Source organism: Mya arenaria, chromosome 7 (assembly GCF_026914265.1).
Source record: "Mya arenaria isolate MELC-2E11 chromosome 7, ASM2691426v1".
NCBI lineage: Eukaryota > Metazoa > Mollusca > Bivalvia > Myida > Myidae > Mya > Mya arenaria.
This window is the reverse complement of record NC_069128.1, coordinates 196,644-218,117: the sequence shown is the minus strand read 5'-3', so window position 1 is coordinate 218,117 and position 21,474 is coordinate 196,644. Positions and strand designations below refer to the sequence as shown.

The 21,474-nt window shown below is 33.7% G+C and overlaps 1 protein-coding gene across 5 annotated transcripts in view; it reads left to right on the top strand.

Moving 5' to 3' along the window:
- Positions 1 to 1,900: 1,900 nt before the first annotated feature.
- The window catches only part of LOC128240754 (interferon-induced very large GTPase 1-like), a 31,605-nt gene continuing 12,031 nt past the window's right edge, over positions 1,901 to 21,474 (top strand). For 3 of the 5 annotated variants that reach the window (XM_052957577.1, XM_052957576.1, XM_052957573.1), the window contains exons 1-4: positions 15,551 to 15,626; positions 19,451 to 19,651; positions 20,022 to 20,231; positions 21,186 to 21,358. Coding sequence is in view for 4 of the 5 variants with exons in the window: in XM_052957576.1 (XP_052813536.1) it covers positions 20,129 to 20,231; positions 21,186 to 21,358 (276 nt within the window). In the remaining variant the exon portion in view is untranslated. Of the gene's footprint in view, positions 2,003 to 8,312; positions 8,364 to 15,550; positions 15,627 to 19,450; positions 19,652 to 20,021; positions 20,232 to 21,185; positions 21,359 to 21,474 lie in introns of those variants that run through there. The other 2 variants (XM_052957574.1, XM_052957575.1) reach the window with 2 other exon arrangements.

The following is a 21,474-nucleotide window of genomic DNA, read 5'->3' as shown; positions in this document are numbered from 1 at the left end:
CTCTTCAAAATCTCCGATTTGAATAAATATCAACTTTTGTGAAGGCTGCAAGCTATTGACTTAGTTATAGCACATCAAACGGTTTTTCATAATTTATTTTAGATAGGGAAATGTTTTCCTTAAAACGTGCAATTAAACATACCGTGAACGAGTATGTATACCCATTGTATATAAATAGATATGTACGTATTGTAAAATACTGGTTCAAACTTAAGAAAAATGACAATATAATTACTCAATCTGTCATAGAAGACGCAATGTTAGATATTGATAACAATCAGGATTATTGGTTCAATAAGGTTAAGAACCTTCTCACCAGATATGGCTTTTATTATGTATGGTGTAATGATACACAGCTAAACGAAAACCAGTTCATTTGTATTTTTAAACAGCGTCTAATAGACGAATATTTAAACGTGCATGCAGATAACCAAAAATGGTTATTATTTCAATGATAATATTTTGTTTTATGTTGGGTGTACATATGCTCGAAGGACATTATGGTTAATAATATTGTTACAATAGTTTAAGCCCGGAATTATAGATATTCTGTTTTTCCCCAAGCTAATCCTCGGAGTCCGGTTAAAACTAGATTATAACAAAAATGTACATACGCTTCTTCGGATGAAATAGAGTCAATGGTCTAATACATAGATTTCAATAGCATGAAATTCACCTTTTATTTGTAATGGCATGTTATGTGAATTCCTTGCTTTATATTTTGTATAAGTTTGTGTAACACATTTCACTCATATGAGTATATAGAACGGGGAAAAATACTATACATCAAAGGGGAATTATCTGGAGTTCATTCTTTCGAATGACATTTTCAAAACAAACAATTAAGCTTAAGGTTAATTTTTCAAAACTCGGCATTTTTGTTGTCATCAAGGGAGATTACTGCGTAGGAGGTTTACAAACATAAAGGATATTTTAATAGTACCGTGTAGCCTTCATCTATTTGATATCAATCGGAACACCTCGGCCTGTATCTATCTCGGAGATGGCCGAGTTGTTATGATTGAGTTTGTATTTAAAATCAAAATTTTCAAAATGATAAGCAGGGCTATTATAATTTAAGGTTTCATTATCAATTAAAGTGTAAAATTTTATAAAACAAACTAAACTTCATATTTTATCATGCAACGTGGAAACTATTGAAAGCATTGATCTGCAATTTATGAACTAGTCCCTAAGTTGGAATATTTCTAAAGTAATATCAAATATAGTCGGTGCCCTTCTGGGCGCCGACTAATGAAATCAAATTACAATCGACTATCAAATAATCAAAGCTTCATTTAACATGAAACCTGCTGATAAATAACAAACTCGAAAGCACGTGGCAGTAACCAAGCAACTACCTCGGCCGAAGTAACTATCAAATTCGCGAGGTGTTTATGTGGTATTCATCATGAGTTTTATGACGTAAAATGAGTTGATTAGCTTTGATTATAACATTATAAATTATTAAGACTGAGCAAAAATGAATGAAAAAGTGAAGTTGCCATATGACGAATTATATATTAAGTGGACAATTATGTCAAATAACAGAAGGTGGGTGACATATAATAGGAAATTTACATATTATGAAAACAGTTTGATACGACTATTCGGATATTATTCGAATACTTGATACGAATATCCGGATACCGATTTGGTATCCGGTTTCCATCCCTAGTTCGTATGTTAAATGTGAAATCTACCCAAGGTTACCGATGTGGCAGCATGTACCTTTTTGCTTTTACAGCCAATACTTGTATTTAAGTGATCAAATGACATTGACATGAAATCTATTTATATGACGAATATTTTAAATTTAGGTCACTTTTGTATAAATTCTGCACAAATAGCTGCGCAATGCGACGTGTTAACGATATATTTGCTAGTGCGCATGTGCAAGCGGTTTCAAAGCGTAACAACGAACCGTTTGACATTTTTGTGTTTTCTGCTGCGGATAGGAGATGGCTTTTTCGTGAACATAACCTGACTCCAGATTGGAAAGGTATTGTGATAGTTAGATAAAACGTTGTGAAACTTTGTTTTCAGTTATGTTATAGTACAAGGTCATTTTTGGAAATCATATGCACTGTTGTTGTTTTACATTGAAGTTGCAAACGTATAACATACTGGCATTGCTAAAATTGACCTTGACCTAGTAGAAGTGAAGCCCGTTACCCATTTTAAGTTGAAAATGTGGAAAAATGGTGTATGTATCTTTTCTGTAAAATAAGTTTATAGAGAAGTCAAATCCGTGTACCTTATTAAGAACGTAGATAGGTCTGTATTTACCACTAATTGCAAAACATTGTATGAGCATGGAATCATGTTTCATATTATAATTTGTATGTATCTATTTTGTGTCTTACAATATATACTTTGATGTGTAAGGTGATTAGTTTTAAATGTTTAAATCAAATATTATACAAACATTATCGGAAATATTTGGCTATAATTGGAAGCTCAACAAGAATTTTAACCATTAAATTTCGGCCATACAAACATACAGATTCATTTTAACACGTTATGAATGTTCTTTTTCCTAACAATGGTTAACGGTGGCCAAGCGTACATTTAATAATGATTAATTTATATATTCAATTCTTGTACATGCTTATTTCTCGATATTATGTACACTTAACGCATGTAGGTAAAATTGTTCAGCAGTTGTAATATCAGTATGAGACATTACTGACATTTATGATTTATGCAGGTGTTTTCGAACGCAGAATCTATTGAACTTTACATTAGGTATAATAATATAGTTTTTACTACATCATAACATTCTATCTCATCCCGAAACCTACCTCTAGTCCATAAAGGACCACATGCCTCTTTCCTGACCCTCTCTGTTTTTACATCGAAAATGATCCAACTTAAATAGGATAAATATGACAGCTTTAATACCCAAAGCATACACGTATTAGTAATTAACATGACAATTTATGAATAACTGTGCATTTGTACCAGGTCGGCTGTCAACCACTTCCTCATTCATTGACAATCAAATATGCCCTACAATATTTACTAAAGGTTCAGTATGAAGATATAGATATCCATTTAATAAAAGCTAATTTTACCCTAACTAATATAATTATATTACACACATATTTGTATGTGGAGCATTCTGTAGCTAACAGCATGTAGAGCAGATCTGACGGTAAAAAACAAACAATCTAGTACATATACTAGAAGCCTAAAAATCGTGCTATACAAAAGGAGTGATTGTGTACATTCAAGATTTAAAATCTTCAATTGCAAATATATTACTGATAAATATTTCAGTTCTGTAAATGATTCAATTTAGCAACAGGATATGGAAAAATGTTACAAAGTTGTTTTTGTTATTGAAATATGACATTAAATTTACTAAAACACATGTAATACAACACTAGTAAAATTGATCTAAAAACAGGAAAAAAGCTTTTTAACATAATTGTTTCGTTGTCAGTATATGCCTTAATTGTGTCCAAGCTATTTAGAAATGACACTTAATAGCTAAAACATGATATACAGCTTATAATTCGAACAACAAAATCGGTAATAAGGTAACAAAAGAGTTAGCATAAACAGTAGAAAATCGAGCAAGTAATGTTGTACGATTTAGATTAGGATATATCTGTATATGTATAATTTGGTGTACATGTTTTGAGAAATGATATTATGATATGATAAATAATATAAAATACAACATATTTATTAAAACTTGATAATGGTCCCTTTAACACACCGCGTTAATCATATAGTAAATAATAGTAATATGATATTTTCGGTCTAATGATTTGTGTGTACAAACTGCTGTCATCGGTGCAGCAATACTTCTTCACAAAAGTTAGTATGATAGTGTTAGCGATTCTGCTGAGGCCAAGGTAGTTCTAGCCAGTGTTCATAGTCCTGAAATTCAACGTGCGTAATAGTATCGTCGTGGCGTCGGAATAATATACGGCCATTCCTGGTCCAGATGGACTTAATCTTGAGATCGTCACTGATACATATATTCCTTTGTCCAAGTGTCTTTTGTGTCGCATCACACTATATTTGGTTAATCTCGGCACAAGTTTTGCTTGGCCTTTCGTATTCATTATCAGCTGTTTAATGTTTAATGAACGCTTTCTATTATGTTAAGTATACTTAATTTCGTCAGCTAATTGAAATTTGGTCAAGGACGAGGTTTTTATGATTCAATGTCAATTGTAATATATATGTATCCTACTGTAGAATATATATTAGTAAGTCTACTTGAAAACTCAGTGGCAATATTTTTATGGAACTGTGACATACTTTATTTACATTCTGTTACATTTTTATTGTCGGTTAGCATACCTCGTTTAGCGGAAGTTATTAATGATAGTAATCGCAGCTCTGTTCCTGGTCAATACTTGGGAAATTGCAATAAAAATGATACATTCAACATTTTTCCACACAAGATACAAATGAAAATCTGCAATATTGAAATGTTAAGGCAATAACTCGGACCAAGAAATAAATTATTGTATTTCTTGGTGTTCTGCTGTTTTACTTGAATCAGCTGAACCAATTAAAGTCGTATAAGCGTAAGTCTTTTGTACAGTAGACAAACATCGCTTTAAAAAAATACTGTCTTCGTGACACTAATTTTCGAAGTTCTGTATTCTTGGACTGCCATTCCTTGTAAAGCTATACTATACTTTTTATGTCTGGTTGAAATCTTTTTTGATGATAATGCAACAAATGATAGACACACGTCGTTTTACCGAATGCTTACATAGATAAAGTAGTTTTAATTATACTAAGCTTTGATAGATGCTGTTACCATATCACATGCGCCTTCTATACTAAACCCTGTGCTGGTCTTGGTGGAGGTGGTGGTGGCGGCGGTGATTTAAGAAAACCTTTTACTAATCCTTTCTTACCCATTCTGTAAATATAACGACCCGACTATAACCGGAAACATTTTTTTCAAATGACCTCACAATAACGCGGGAAAAGATCGACCACTTGAAATCACTTCTAATGTAAAAATTAAACACTTATGGCAACACTAGATTTAAAATATATAAATTAACACTTTCTAAAATGTTGATTTATATTTACAAACAATAACAAGATCAACAGATTTCAAGTAATATATTGTTATGCGATGAATTCCGATCCGAACATATCCGAAGATGTTGCGTTTGCAGATTGATAAACGCAATTGCCGTGTATCATGCAATGATTGCATACTATATTTTAATCATTGTATCAATGTTAGTTTCAAATGTGTAAACTGGGGCATTTAAAAAAAAGAGAACCATACAGCAAATAACAACAACGCTTGCCTGTATATTTTCATTCGAATAAGAGGTATGTATAACTGAGTTTTTTACACAAGCCAGGACCTTGCTGAACTTAAACATATAACCTCTGGGTTTTTTAGTTATGGTCAGGAGTAAAGTTGTACAGGCCGACAACGATGCTAAGGCTTTAACAAAACGAATTTATTATTTGAAAGTATTCTTTGACAACTAATAATCAGCTAAAGACATCTCCACTAGTTTGAAATTTGTTTGCAAGTGTTGTCAAATCAGTAAGATTCCAGTGAAGTAGTGCATTTGTGGTGAACTGTGAACACCTTTTGAAGCTTGATATTTTCAATCTGGCGTAAATCATGGATTGTGTGGTAGAATTATTAACTCTGAATGATTACTGCATCTTGAAACTTAAATGTAGAACTCTGTACCCTGAAACACCCATGAAGAATTTTGCAGACGGAAACATGAATGTAGATTTTGCACTCTGCGTCATTAGTGTAGAATTTTGTAACTAGACACGTTGATGAAGAAAATTGCACCCTTCATCATTAGGGTAGAAATTTTTACCCTGCATGTAGAAATTTGCACCCTGAATGATCAGTGTAGAATGTTGCACCCTGCATCATTAGTGTAGAAGTTTGCACCTTGCATCATTAGTGTAGAATTTACACCCTGCATCATTAGTGAAGAAGTTTCACCCTGCATCAATAGTGTAAAAGTTTACACCCTGCATTATTAGTGTAGAAGTTTGCACCCTGCATCATGAGTGTTAAAGTTTGCACCTTTATTTATTAGTGTAGAATGTTGCAACCTGCATCATTAGTGTAGAAGTTTGCACTCTGCATTATTAGTGTATAAGTTTGCACCCTGCATCATTAGTGTAGACGTTTGTACCCTGCATTATAAGTGTTGAAGTTTGCGCCCTGCATTGTTAGTGAAGAACTTTGCATGTAGAATTTACACCCTGCATGTAGAAGTTTGCACCATGCATGAAGAAGTTTGCACCATACATTATTAGTGTAGAAGTTTGCACCCTGCATGTAGAAGTTTGCACCATGCATGTAGAAGTTTGCACCCTGCATTATAAGTGTAGAATTTTTCACCCTGCATTATTAGTGTAAAAGTTTGCACACGGACACAATAATGTAAAATATTAGACCCTGACACATCAGTGTAGAATATTGTGCTCTGACACATTTATGTAGACTTTTGCACTCTCAAATATGTATGTATAATTTTGCACCGTGACACATTAATGTAGACTAATGTGCTCTGACATATATAAGTAGAATTATGCACACAGACATATTAATTTAGAATATTGCGCCCTGCATCATTAGTGTATATTGCACCCTGATACATCAATGTAGAAACTTGCGCCCTGTATCATTTATGTAGAATTTTGCACCCTGACATATTAATGTAGAATATTGCGCCCTGCATGAATATTGCATATTGCACCCTGACATATTAACGTAGAAGCTTGCGTCCTGCATCTTAAGTCTATAATTTATCACCGTGACGCATTAAAGTAGAATTTTACATCCTGAAATATAATGAAGAAATTGTACGCTGTATCATTTTTTTAGAATTGTGCCCGCTAAAACTTAGATGTGGGAGTTTGCACCGGATAACATAAATGTAGAATTTGCATTCTGAAACATTTATTTAGCAACTTCAACATGAGCATAGCAAGCGGATACCAACATAACTTTAATGAAAAACGAAGTGACATCAATCAACACATACTTTGACCAGAATGACAAAGTTATGCACATGACTCTAACCACTATCACCAGTAAGACTTATAACGAATACGTGAAAAGCTTCTAAGGCGCGCATTGACCTTGACGTGAAAGAAAGAAACCTAGGGCTTTGGCCACATTAATATCTTAATTCGATCACTTATCCAAACTAATTTCAAAATCCCAATATGAATTACAAAGGTATGGACAGGAAACAGCTTATACATACAAACCTTAACACATATATAATGAACTTCACTTTGTGATGTGTGAGTATAACAAAACTCTGCCCAATTATAGTCTTTCGAACTACAAGTGCACACAAGTATTAGAATTGCATTATATATTTCATCATCAAATATTAATGCCTTGCATATATAGTAAAAAGAATCATGATAATGCGTACTATAATTACTGCATTACCAGTAAGTGTCCTTGCATAAAAACCTTTTATGCAAATCAAATATCCTACAGCACGACCACTAGAACCTTTGGCAACGTTGTTAACATCCTGTACTGAAATAGGAGATGACAATTTACAACTTGTAACTTATAACTCGTTATGATTGGACATTTTGTTTAGAAAATTTAACCGTTTCGTTCTTACAGTACAGAGCACCTGCAGCTTTTGTACAATACAACTTTTAATTGACGAAGGGCCACAAATAGACTTGATTAAATCTTAACGAAAAGAATGAAAAGACAAAAAAAGGTCTATGTTGCCTTCAATTTATTGTTTTGTGCCTACGTCTTAATGATACTATTTAAAATTGAAATGACATCAGGATTGGAATTTCAAGTTTCTGTACACTTTGCTTATTGATCTTGTTTTGTAAAAGTGAATAATATACAATTGTTACTCAATTTAATAAAAAAAAGATTAAACCAAACAAAAAATGTTGTTGTTTGTAATATTGATACGAAAAATTACACCTGATGTTTTGCAAATTTTAAGGAAAGTCGGCGGCTACAGATAGATAACTTTTTTTAAAAACAGTTTCATTACTATTATCTTATTTGAATAATTGATTGGATATGGAGTATTGATTAAATTCAGAGAGCATATATGTTATTTTTTTATTGGTCTTAACATAAACGTTTAAATGAAATTAAATACGCATGTTGCCAGAGGCCAAAAGACTATTTCTTTTACATTGCCAAAGTATGTTCTTTGATAAAGTTGGCATTCACTCCATGACGCTCTTGCATTAAAGTTCAGCCTATATTGTAAATGAGTCATGTTTTTAATAGGTTAATTGGGCTTACCTACGATTTTGATAAGCTGTTTATATTTCAGAAGCCTTTCCATGTAACAAGAGAGATATCAAACAGAGCGCCGCTTTGTAAGGTACATGTGCAATGTTAAATAATGATGTTTTATATAATTTATTTATTTATCAAAGGCTGCAATAAGTGTTCAATGATGTTGAGATAAACTATTGAACTGCGGACTTATTTTTAATATATTGATAAGACTGTTGACCTGAAGTGCCTCGGTCATAGGGCAAACCATTCTTAAGTAACGTTGCAGACAAAGTATTGACCTTGACCTACCGACATAAAAATATGGGTTATTTACTGGTCAAGGGCAATTTTCCAATGCTGACAAGACATGGGCACAAAGCAGCATTTGGCACACTCTTCTCCAAAATAGATAAGATTGCTTAAACTATTAGAACATTCTCATGGAAAATGAATATTCTAAAGACAGCGAATCGCGATATAAAAATGAATATGGTGCTTAACTCTGTTTTTCGCGACTTGGACGCGTAGCCTATAGGGTATATTTCGTGATTAAGAACATAAATTCCCATATCAAAATGCGTTTTATCATTTTAACATTTAAATTCCACTAAGACTCTGTTTCTGTAGTTTTTAGGCTGTAGGCCGCTAAGCCTGCAGATTTTTATAACCGTATCTCGGAAATCGCATCGGCAGATCGACATAACATTTTTAACTTTTAGCGAAATAATGCGCGCAGGGCGTATCATCCCCAGCGCGGTTAGAACTGAGTGAGTCAACGACCTTATTTACATTAACATTTACATCAAAAATACCTAGTAAGCAATCTGCTCTAATTGCTACGGACTGCGTTCTGCATATTGATCAGCTTGCCAGGAGTAGCGCCGTAATAAGTCTTCTGTCTATGTTATCCCGTTAATATAGTTTGGAAACGCTTCGTTTTTCGTCATATAACGCACTCGATATATATTTTGATATCGGCGAGTTACAGAACGCAATATAGAAAAGCAGAATCCGCAAAAAGTTGCAAAATTAACGCGTACTGAATCCAGTAAATACATGTATTGTATGCCTGAGTTTAGATTTTGCTTCGGCCGGGGACCGATAATATCTACATGTACAATGTAGATAAGAATCGAATGTGGGTCATCGCATTCAGACAGGTTTATTCCCCGGAAATAACCTCTGAGAAGTTGTTAAAAGACGGAAAAATATGGATCGTATTATGATGCTACAAACGCTAATTAGGCGTAAGATATCAAACCATAATGTTTTAAATGAAATTATGATAATTCATTTTATCCTACAATCAGTTTTTTTAAGTATAATTTCTTCGTTTTAAATTGCCTAATCGGCTATTACTTGACATTTTTATTGAGATTGTTAGTTTTTAATTGTGTTTTTTAAAATGTGTGTCGCATAAAACCATTCTCTTGTGTAAGTACATACTAACAACCTTTTAAACATTTACTAAATACATATTATACACTTTTACAATTCAAATCAAACCGCGTAAAGCGTTGACAGGCTATCGACCTGCTACAATTTTTGTCATAGTCATGTAATGCCGAATGAAACGGAAAGTATGTGAATATTTCTAAGTTTATCTCAGTAATTTCAGTCCAATATCTTGAGCATGTAGCATAATGCATATGCATATTTAAAACAAAACTGATATAACTCTGTTCAATTTGTCCACGAGTGACATATGTTGAAGGCATTATTAAGATACATGTACATAAAGCATACATGGAAGAAATAGTATGTGGGTGATTCGATCCAGAGGTATTAGGCGTTGTAGAAAGAAGCCTTAAACATAAACCTAATTAATATGTCCAATGCATTTTGTTGGGATGCATTTGGTAAAGCCTGAATACCCTGTTAGTAAATTTAATACGCCTCAAGTCAAGTTTGAAGTGTAGAGTATATTTGACTAAAAATTCCTTAATGCTTTATCCGTGGCAGTGCATTGTTTATGAAACTAAAGCTCCAGATAAGGTTTTATTTGATTTTGAGTATAACTCCATATCTTATTAGTAACTACTTGGCGTATTCCACATTTCAAGTAACTTATACTTCATGATCTTATTGAGAATCAATATTAAACATAAAAGTTTTTGCGAAGGAAATTATGAGCGAGTATATACTATCATTAGATGTTTATGTTGATACACATGTTTTACAATTACATGACTTTACTCACAAAATGTTGCAGGCCGAAAGCCATTCAACGCTTTAAGCGCTTTTATTCACATAAGTATTAGTATTTATATACAACCTCAGCATTTCCCCATTAGAGTGAAAAAAAGCACACGACCTATTTTTGAATATAATATCAACACAAAAACAGTGAAACGAAAATCGGAAATTTGTGTAATTGAGCACTAACATTGTTCCTAACATTACATTCATAATTAAAGCTTACCCGAAGAAAAATTGAACTACATCTGCTAAAACACGTACAAAACACTGTTCTGTAATGGTAAACATGCTACTGTTAGGTAAAACCCCTTATGTTAGTGCAGAGCAACAACTGCTAAACGCAGGAAATATGCTGTATTGAAATGGTTAACATGTTCGCGTTTGAAATATCTCATATATTAAGGAAGCTTAGCTGAAGCCATTACTGAGTCAAACTACTAAAGCGCAGGGAATACACTGTGTTAGAATAGTCTCTCATTTGGGCCAACATAATCCATTTAGAAATCTCCCATAAGCAACTGGTGCCATCCATACCTGTCAACAAATAAGAGCAACTGCTTCATATACAATATATTTACATTACTAATTACACGCATACGTGGCACATTAATGTAAAATTTTGCACACTAAAACTCTAATGTAGAATTTGCATCCTGAAACATGAGTATATCATTATGCACACATAAATGTAGAATTTTGCACGCTTGAAACCTTACTATAAAATTTTGCTTCCTGGATCATTAATTAAGCAACTTCAACAAGAGCACAGCAAGTGCTTGCCAACATACATACCCCTTTTTAGAAAAAAACAAATGGGCATTAATCAAAAATTACTTTGATCTGCATTACTAAGTTATGGACCTGACTTGAGCCACTATCATCACACAACAACTAATAGTCAGTAAATAAATAGTATATAACACGAAGTAAAATGAACCCTTACGAAACAATTCCAGCGCCATAAGAAAACCCGTTGACCCGGTAGTTGATATATTATGCCCCGGGTGTCATTGTTTCTAAAGACTAATGACCGGGAGGTGGGATTGTGATTCTATAAGGTTCAAACTACTTCCGAATGATTTCGACCCCCAACGAAAGCGACTTCTCGAGTTGATTTTACTTTGTTCAGGGGTCGTAATGTCATGACCCGGGAGTCGATATATAATGGCCCGGGAGCACGTTTCGCTGGGGACGTGTTTCTATGGAATTTTGACACCCTTGTTTCTGTAGTTGTTCGCATTAATACCCATCGGAAATCGACTACACGGTCCAAATTCTATAAAGAAAACAGCCGGTCATAATTTTGTATACAATACTGAATATTCTTCTGATACTGGAAGTCAGTTTTTTGTCTTTAAAGAGGAGTTAATGAAATCTTATTTTTTCATTATTTGTGAACCGATATCTATCTCTTTCACCTATCTGAGAACTGTTAAAGTGTTATTAAAAATACGCCACTTTTTCTTATATAAATAAGGCTAGTATATGATTGCTGCCATGATAATCACGATAATAATGACGATAATATAAAAGATAGCCTTAACCCCACATGAATGTGTTGCAATGATTACTGTTGAATACTTTTTGAAAGTCCACCATACTTGCACAATTGAGATCTGCTGGGGGACAAGTTGGCGTCGAAGTCTTGGTCGTAGAAGTCTCTTAGGACAGATCTACCTCTACCCCTTGCAATAAACAAAGCTTAATTTAGTACTAGTATTAGTACTTACATTTACATAACATAGCAGCACCATTAATAATACATCGTACAAATATATTGAATTTTTTTTTAAAAGTTTGGAAATGTTTGGTCATGTTGTTAGTTTTTTTGTCAAACATGTTAATTTACAAATTGTAAAATGATTCCAAAATATTCTTCATATACAAAGAAACAACATAATCATTATTAAAATGTCTCTACAACTGTAAATACAAATACCATAAAATCCTAAATGTTTAGGCAACATCATACCAAATGAGTTGAAATGAGTTTATCAAATAAACGATAAACAACTTATTACCAATTTTAACTTCAGACATTGTTTAAACATACATATGTCCATTTTGATATAAAATAAACAAGATGATATAAAATCGAACTCTAAATGTAAAGTAAATATATACTAGATCTTGAAATTATTTTCTGGACCCTTTACATCGTCACTGTTTTCTTTTCTGGTTTACAGCTGATGGCCATTGAGTTTCTTGAACAAAGATGCTATGGAAATAAGCATCAATAAATGTTCTTGCAGGAAACTTGCAATGTGCAGCTTATAAACACTACCAACCAAGTGTCAAAGTATCCAGACCGGTGTCTGATAGAACTGTTACACTCAGGTCTGATAGGATCGAAATTCGTTGATTAATCTAGTTTCCTTGTGTTCGTTGGAGAAATTCCTGTTGACGCTTAGCCGTTTTCTACAGGCAATATATAAATTTTAAAACATATTGTTAAAGGGTTCAAATAAGGGGCGGGTACACAACTTAGTAAAATGGGGCCACACCAGTTTAAAATGGTGTATTTGTAATATATACATATTCCTATTATCATATTGTCCTTAAAATTTCACTCGGATATTTAAGCGGGTGAGGGGTTGGTGAAAGTGCCCCCACACCCTGATTCGCTAGTGCAAGGAAGGGATTTTAAACAAATATGAAAACAGATCAGAAAACGTTCAAATCAATTTCCATTTCTATCAGTATTAAGACCTCAACATGGCATCTGCAACAGGGATACTTTGCCTTTGTGCATGTTGGTGTTGTCGTCTTTGTAAGGTAGTTTAAATAAAGAAAGAAGAAATCGGCAAGATTTGGTTTATGCCACTTTATTTAAGCTCGATTGTGACGAAAGCTGATAGCTTATAAAATCACTCTCGAGATCGTTTCCTGGCAGTCACCAGTACTCTGTCCTTTTAGCGACCATGTTATTGTTTGTATTGTGTCAGCAGGTCCCGTAAAACATAAATCAACATTTTAGAAAGTGTTAATTTATTATATTTTAAATATATTGTTGCCATAGGTGTTTCATTTTTACATTTAAAAGTGATTTCAAATGGTTGATCCTCTCCCGCGTTATTGTGACGTCATTTGAAAACATGTTTCCGGTTACAGTCGGGTCGTTCTATTTACAGAATGGGTAAGAAAAGATTAGTGAAATGTTTTCTTAAATGAAATGAAGTATTTTTTTTAAAATTCTTGAATGAAATTAAGAACAATTGGTGTAAATATAAGGAATGAATTGCTTCGGACTCCACACACTTTGACCAGCCCAATTGCGTTCATACCCCGATAATGACATCAACCCCGCATTTCATTCCTTAAATAAAGTGGTGTCAACATATTCAAAGCATTTTCGAATCGTTCCAAATGAGTTAATTTCTTCAGCCATTTTTTCAAATCATTAGACAAAACTATAAAAAAAAATCGAAACTTAAACACCATTCTCTATTGAAACACATACCTAAACCAATAGCCCATGTTAAGGTTATACATATACGACAATTGAATAAAATCAGTGAAAACGAAATCGACAATGATTTGAGTGTAAACTCTGTTGAAAACATCGACTGCAGTGCAAACGGAACCACATTTGAAGATATTATACAAAATATTCCATCTCTGTTGGACACTCCTAAACCGGAAAATCTTATTGAAATGCATTTCAAATTCACAATCCTTCTAGCGAAGATCAAGTTGCCAGTGTCTAATATTACATATTTACTGTTTGATGATGTTGTAGAGTAATTAAATAATGGTGTCTCCTAGATAGCACTGAAGGTATGTTTTTATCTGATCATGTGAAGCGATTTGGGCGAATAGGGCTTAGTCTTTTTACGGAGAAATTTCTCAGGTTCATGTCTGGATGAAAAACTCACGGTCACGACAAAAAAGAAACGTCTAATCCTGATAAAGATTCTGACGGTAACTGCAGTGCCATGCAGACAGAATCAGAACTCAGAAAATATTATAGAGTCATCCCGGTGGTTTTGAACATACGATACAGTTAATTCATGAGTATAATAATGGCCAATTGAAGCTAATGATCTGATATATAACCAATTGCAAACGCAACCTGATTGTTTTAACACTAGAACTCATGCATTGTGGAATTGTGGACACGTACGTTGTACAAGATTTATTATATTAATTAAATACACAAGCGAATCCGGGGAGGGGGGCATCCGGGTCAGCCCCCCCCCCTCCCCACACACGCACACTTCCTTTAGTTAACATGTCATGTCAGTATGGTTTATGCAAAACTATTCATTGATCAGACATTGACCTTGTCGCATCATTCAGATATTGACCTTGTCTCGTCATTCAGATTCATTTTTAATGAAATATCGATTGTGCTGTGAGCATAAATACACACTCCTTTAAATAAAATATTGTATGATGTAATTTCTTAAGCATTTATCGCTTTGTCAATTTGCTTTTTCATATAAAGTCCTTTATAAGGACGAGTGAAATATCAATTAAACACTGGAGCTGAATTTGATATTGCTTCAACAAAAACGATATTTAGGTAAAGTTAAGATTGTAAAGATTGTTTAACGCCGCAATGGTTTACAAGGAACATAATGTATGTGAACCTTTTCTAGCATCTCACGTATAATTAGTTTTAAAATCTGCTTTGTACATATCCAGAGTCAGAGTTCACAGCTAGGCCATCGCCACCGATAACCGAATGTCATGATGTAAAATATAACATTTTCTTATACCATGGTTATTGTTTATTTTCACATGTAATGATCTGTATAACCTATCGTGTAACACAACTTATAAAAAATATTTCAAAGAATGAAAGTGAATGTTTTTAACCATACGTGGTTGAATAGAAAATGACCATATGTTCGTATTTTCCACTTTAACCGATGTCACAGCATGAATCTTTAAGATATTCTATTTATATTTAAGAGATCAAACGACCTTAACTTGAACAATATGTATGACCTTATTTCAAATTGATGAGCACTGTAACTATATCCCAAGCGCGTTAGTAATGATTCAATTCTGCACAAAAAGCTGCGCAATGCATCGTTTTTACGATATTTTTGCCAGTGCGCATGTGCGTACGGGTTTAATGCTGAACAACTAGCCGGTTTGCATTTTGTGGTTTCTGCTGTGTGAAGGAAGTAGCTTTTATGAGAACAGAGCTTCCAGAGAGGTATTGTGAATCTTAGATGAAACGATATTTTTACATTGGAGCGAAAATAATAGAAATTTTGATTTGAGTATCACAATGTCATTTGGGGAAGCATATGAACTTTTTTGTATTCATTTAAGTTGCGAAAGTTTGAGATGCCGCCATTGCTAAAATTTATATTGACTTAATATGTAAAGTCCATTACCCTTGTGAATTTGAAAGGAAAATGTAAATAAGACGGGGTTTTTTTATAAAATGTAAAAATTATCAGTTCAAATAAAGTAGGCACTTTTGATACATATATCTCATAAAGAACGAAGAAATGTCTTATTAATGTATAGCTCAGCTTTTTGTGAAACATAAATGAGTATACTTGGTTCCCGAACTCTTTTTCTGAGGGAATTGACCCATTCAGGAAAATAGTTGATTTGGTATGAATATTCCAAGCAACACAATTTGTTTAACAAAACTTTCAGAATAATGACAGGATTACATGCTTTATTTATCACTAATGATTAACATTGCATAATGCTCCCAGACCTTTGTTAAAAATGTGTAGACTGGTAGCATTTAGATCTCGTTTTGCTCCCACTGCGGTGCAAAACAGATTTCAAATTTTTTACACAATGGACAATTGAGCCGGCATATTCACGAAGGTATTGAAAAACTTGTTTTGATTTTAACAAATTGGAGGAGTACAATGCATGAACTGACAGTCAAAAAAATGTTTTTGTGTGTTTCCGGTTTCATCCCCCATTTATTTTCTTGATAGTTTTTACTATAGGTTTAATGCTTTAAACTACGGAACACTCCTTATAAGTATCGCTGGTATTGTTAAAAGCCGGAAAAAATAATAAATTACAATCAAACAAATAAAAACCAAAACTCAAAGCAATAATAACGTCTAGAATCGGTGCAAAAATGGTAGCTCAGGAAACGGGAACAAATTTATTTTAACGCCTAATGTCAAAAATCACCGCAACAAAAAGTTACAGGTTTGAGGGGTCTAATAATGCAGTGAACTAGTTAAGTCGCCAAGTTGCGCGCAATAGTTTGGAATTCCATGGTCATTTTCTACATGTCATTTTAAGTCATTGTTTTAAATAATGTGTGACTGATCGAACTATACAGACGAAGATATGTCATTGAACATAATAGTCTCACATGTATCCATCCCGTCGTCTTAAATACCTGTTGCCTAAAATGAAAGGTAAGATTTTATTTAAAGTCGACAAGACAGTTATACAGTTTACATAAGCTCTGATGAACTTTTATAACCGACTATTTAACAAATGTATATGGATAACATATAAAAAGCAGCTACCAGCTACAAAACAATGCAAAGTAAGGCAGGACTACAGAGCAACACAAACAACACAGTAAAACAATGCAAGTAAACAGAAAAAGAACAAATCCTGCAATTAACATACATGTTTGTAGTTTACTAACAAGAACTACAGATCAGAAAAAGCTATATCTGTACTATGTTGTTTAAGCTCCTGAACAAGCAACATAGTTACATGCTTTACCATTCCAATGTGTCTAGATCATTGCCAAAATGGCCGATCAATGTAATGACTTAAAATAAATCTAAAACAAAGCAATGATAAAATCTAAATCTAACATAACTCACCTGTTTATCCGCCATAAAACGTGTTAACACCAGAATTAATGCATAAAAAACAAACATAAATTACTGGTTTGTTCACTTCTTTGTTCTACCTCCGTCATAGATGAACACTAATATAATTAGTGATAAATTTTTTATTTAAACTGTTTAGGTCACTAATAGATAAGGTTTAACAATAATGCTATCTGTATTGTATTTGTTCAATAATCACACACATGTCATCTCCATTTACAAATGTGTTCTTTAACATCCCAACACACGCAAAAAAGTAATATTAAGTCACAACAGGGCTTCAGACCATAAATGGTTAAATCCAGACAAAGCATTACTCACATTAAGTCACAACCAATTAGGTTACTCCAATTTCGTCCAATACGTTTGGGTATACAGGTCGCTTTAGCATTATAAGTGTATGAAGGCAATGTAAACCACATCGAATACCTCCGATACACAACTTCGCTTTTTATGAATTACAACGAAGTAAATACAGTGGTTGTCGACCATGCATTTACCATAATCGTTTATTGAATGTGTTGACAGGAATCATTGGTTTTACGACATAACTCAATTGCGATATTTTGAACGGAATCGTGACACATTATATTTGAATTCGGTAGTTATTTTCATTGTCATTAAGATAACCTCGTTCAGAAGATATGATATTAGTTGCAGCTCTGGAATGATCAATACACAAGCCGAGCGTATCGATACGAAAACACGTGTTCGGCAAAAACGTTTACCGAAACAGCCGATCAGTAAAACGCTCGCTGATTGGATGCTATAAACGGTGTAACCAATCAACTTGCGTAAAACAGATCGATGTTCGTCGTGAGTCGCAACATGGCGGACGGTGAATAAGCATTTGTTGCGTTAATTAAACCAACTACAGTAACTTAAAAGATTTGGGACTATTTTGGAAATCCAGCGTACGACAGAAATGGTAAACGGTCGGTAGACAGGGAAAATGCTGTTTGTAGGCTATGTAGAAAGATGGTTAAGAACTGTAGAGGAACACAAAACATGTGGTTCCACTTTGAAAGACACCACAAGGCTGAACATGCAAAAATAAGTAAACCAAATGTGCCACAAAATCCTGAAATAAGCACTAAGCCCATTGTTAAAAATGAACCAGACAACATGCCTACTAAAAGTCAGAAAACTGTTCCTGAAATGTATGCAAAAAAACAACATTATCCACAAAAGTCGGAAAGGTCAACAGAAATCACACAAGCTGTGGCAAAGTTCATCGCCGGTGACCTACAGCCATTATCCGTAGTCGGAAAGGCATACTTTAAGAACCTTTTGTCTGTGATGGACCCCAAAAAAGAACTACCATCTCGGAGATATTTCACAATGAATGTGATACCAGAGATGTACACATTAGTTCGTACCAATGTTGAACTGGAACTTAAAGAATGTGAAAGTTTAGCTATCACAACAGATGGTTGGACATCCCGTGCCTGTCAAAGCTATCTTACAGTAACTGCACATGGCCTTGATTCTAACTGGAAGCAGCATAATTAACATTATGACTTATAAAGTTATGGCAATGGTATGCCATTATGTGTTAGACTCTTGTAAAACAGAAGCATTTTAAGTGTTGTGACTTTTATTATAAAGTAACATGCCATGTTGAATTGTTGACAGTTAAACTAATGTATATAAGTTAATGTGCTAGATTGCTAGTAGCCTAGTACCAGTAAATGAGACAGTGTACTGTGTAGTGTTTGCAAACTTTGCATAAAATTTACATTTTAATTGATTAACCTAACAAAGATGTGCCACACTCTTAATGTGTTTTGTCTAGTCACTTGTAAGTTGATGTTTTCTAGTCATTTGTTTAAGTTTCTTACCTAATTAATATATTTGACAGTTAAAATAAATATAAACCCAAACAGTTGGCTTAGTAGTAGTGTAAAATTAACTTTATTCAATATCACATTATGTATCGTATCGTATCGGAAAATATCGTATCGGGCACTCTTCGTATCGACACGTATCGTATCGCGTGATGGCCGTATCGGTGCAACCCTAATTTTAAGGCATACCCATAGCAATGAGTTAACATAAAATAGATAAATATTTTTCAAAAATATTTACTACAAGCTATGATTTTCATCCACATGACTTATTTCACTGACGACGTCAGATATAACCTTATTTCCTGAGTGAACAAAGGTGTTAACCAAACGGACATTTACTTCATCTTTTTCAGATTCCATCATGGGTGTTGATATTCAAACCTACCGAGCTCGAATAGGAACAAACAAGTTTGCATTTGGCTCCGATGTTGTAACTTCAAGTATATCAGTCAACTTTAGCCTTTTCTTGAAAAGCACGACGATTCCTCTATTCATGGTTGTTATGTGCCTTGTGTTGTGGTCAGGCGCCTACGATTTCAGTCCTATAGATGCCGGTGAGTTTATGCATCCACTGTATTTACGCATATTATCTGTGCATTGCTACGAACATTGTTTAAAATTAATTATTCACGTGGTCTGTTGGACCAGTAATCTTAATACTTTCAAGCAGTGTTGCTACGCATTTGAAGAGAACATCGATAGTAAAATAAAACTATACCAGAAATATGTGTAAATATTGCTCCGATAAGGAAGTTTGCAGAAGGTAGTTGATTGCACCAGGTGTATTTCATGAAATACGATTTTTTTTATTAAATGTGCATTTTCTACCCGTATATTTAAGTGTTAGGAATACAAAATTAAATGTTAAGAAATATATAGAAGAGACAGCGCACATTTAATATATATGCAATAATGCCTTTGTAGTTGATGTAGCTAACCAGAATAAGGCAGAACAGACTTTGGAGTTGCAATTGCCAGGTATCGATGCAGTCCGATATAAACCTGCCATTTAGGGTCCTTTGTGGAACTGTATGGTTTTAAAACAGAGAGTTTCAGGGTTGACGGGAGCCCTTTTATTTATTGGTTTACTATTACTGAGAGCGGGAATAGAACCAAACCCAGGCCCTAAACCAGGTAAACTAATACTCATCATATTGCGTTGCTAAGTTGGTAAATTATAAATTATGTAATTCATTGATATATTTGTTATGAAATCATTTGCTCAAAGTCAAAGTATCTTTGAGACGTCGATTGCCAGGAAACGTCCAGAGAAACAGAACAATTGATTAAAACTCAACTCCAACAATTATTTCATCTGTTATATGCTTTCCGATGTTTTGTAGAGATTTATCATTGAAATATAATTAACTTCTCACTGTTTCAACATTGAAGTTATTTATTTGATATACTTCTCTATTTTGCAATTGAAGCGATAGCCTGTTTTTACGTCCAAATCAAATTCATGCGAACAATTTCAACGACGTCATTATGTAAATTTCGCATACGATTAAGTAGAAAAATACTAATGTAGATATTTGAGGAATTGCAATGTCGAATTTATAAACTGAGGATGTTTTAAAACAAAGCATGTTGATACTTGAACGCAAAATTAAACTAGTGCAATGCTGTTTTGTTGTTTTTGTTGTTGTTTTATTATCGGAACTGATTAAAAAATTATTATGGTAGTTAAGTTTTCCATATCAAATATAGCAAAAGAAACAGTGATATTATATGCCTGATATGCTTACAAAAAGAGCTAGAGTGTGGTGTGATGTTTAATGCAGTGAATGTTTTCTAAAGCATGAGTGTGGAGGCAGATGTTAGTTTCTACAAATCAACATAATTGCAAATCAGCAAACGGTTATGTTTTTATCCCTGTTGCATCGCCGCGCCTACATTGCAAGCTGAGAATCAACTCGAACTCGGTGCAAGAGTTTTTGTTTTTTTTCAGAGAAAATAACTAGCGAGACACAAAAACCACTTAACCGGTTAAATTAGGTGTGGGAAGGTTATTTCATGTAAAAAAGACTATCAATATATTGTTTGATAAAGATGCTCCACGGATTGTGCGTTTATGTAACATTTCAGAATTCCCTACGATGATTGCACTTACGGACAAGCTGAAACTGACAGTTAAGTGTGGCAAGTTGCATGAAGTACAGAACGCGTGCTTGTTAGTGGATAATGGATTTGTTACGCAAAATCAAAATCTATTAAGGGTCACTTTTCCAGTTTGGGATGAGTATAAACCATATTCGGCGGTAAGTATAGCCCAAAATGACATATTATAAGAAATAGGTGATATGTCTTTGTTTCCATGCAAGATAAAAAAAAATCACCGACTGAAAACAAAAAGTGGGGCTTTTTTCCGATTTCA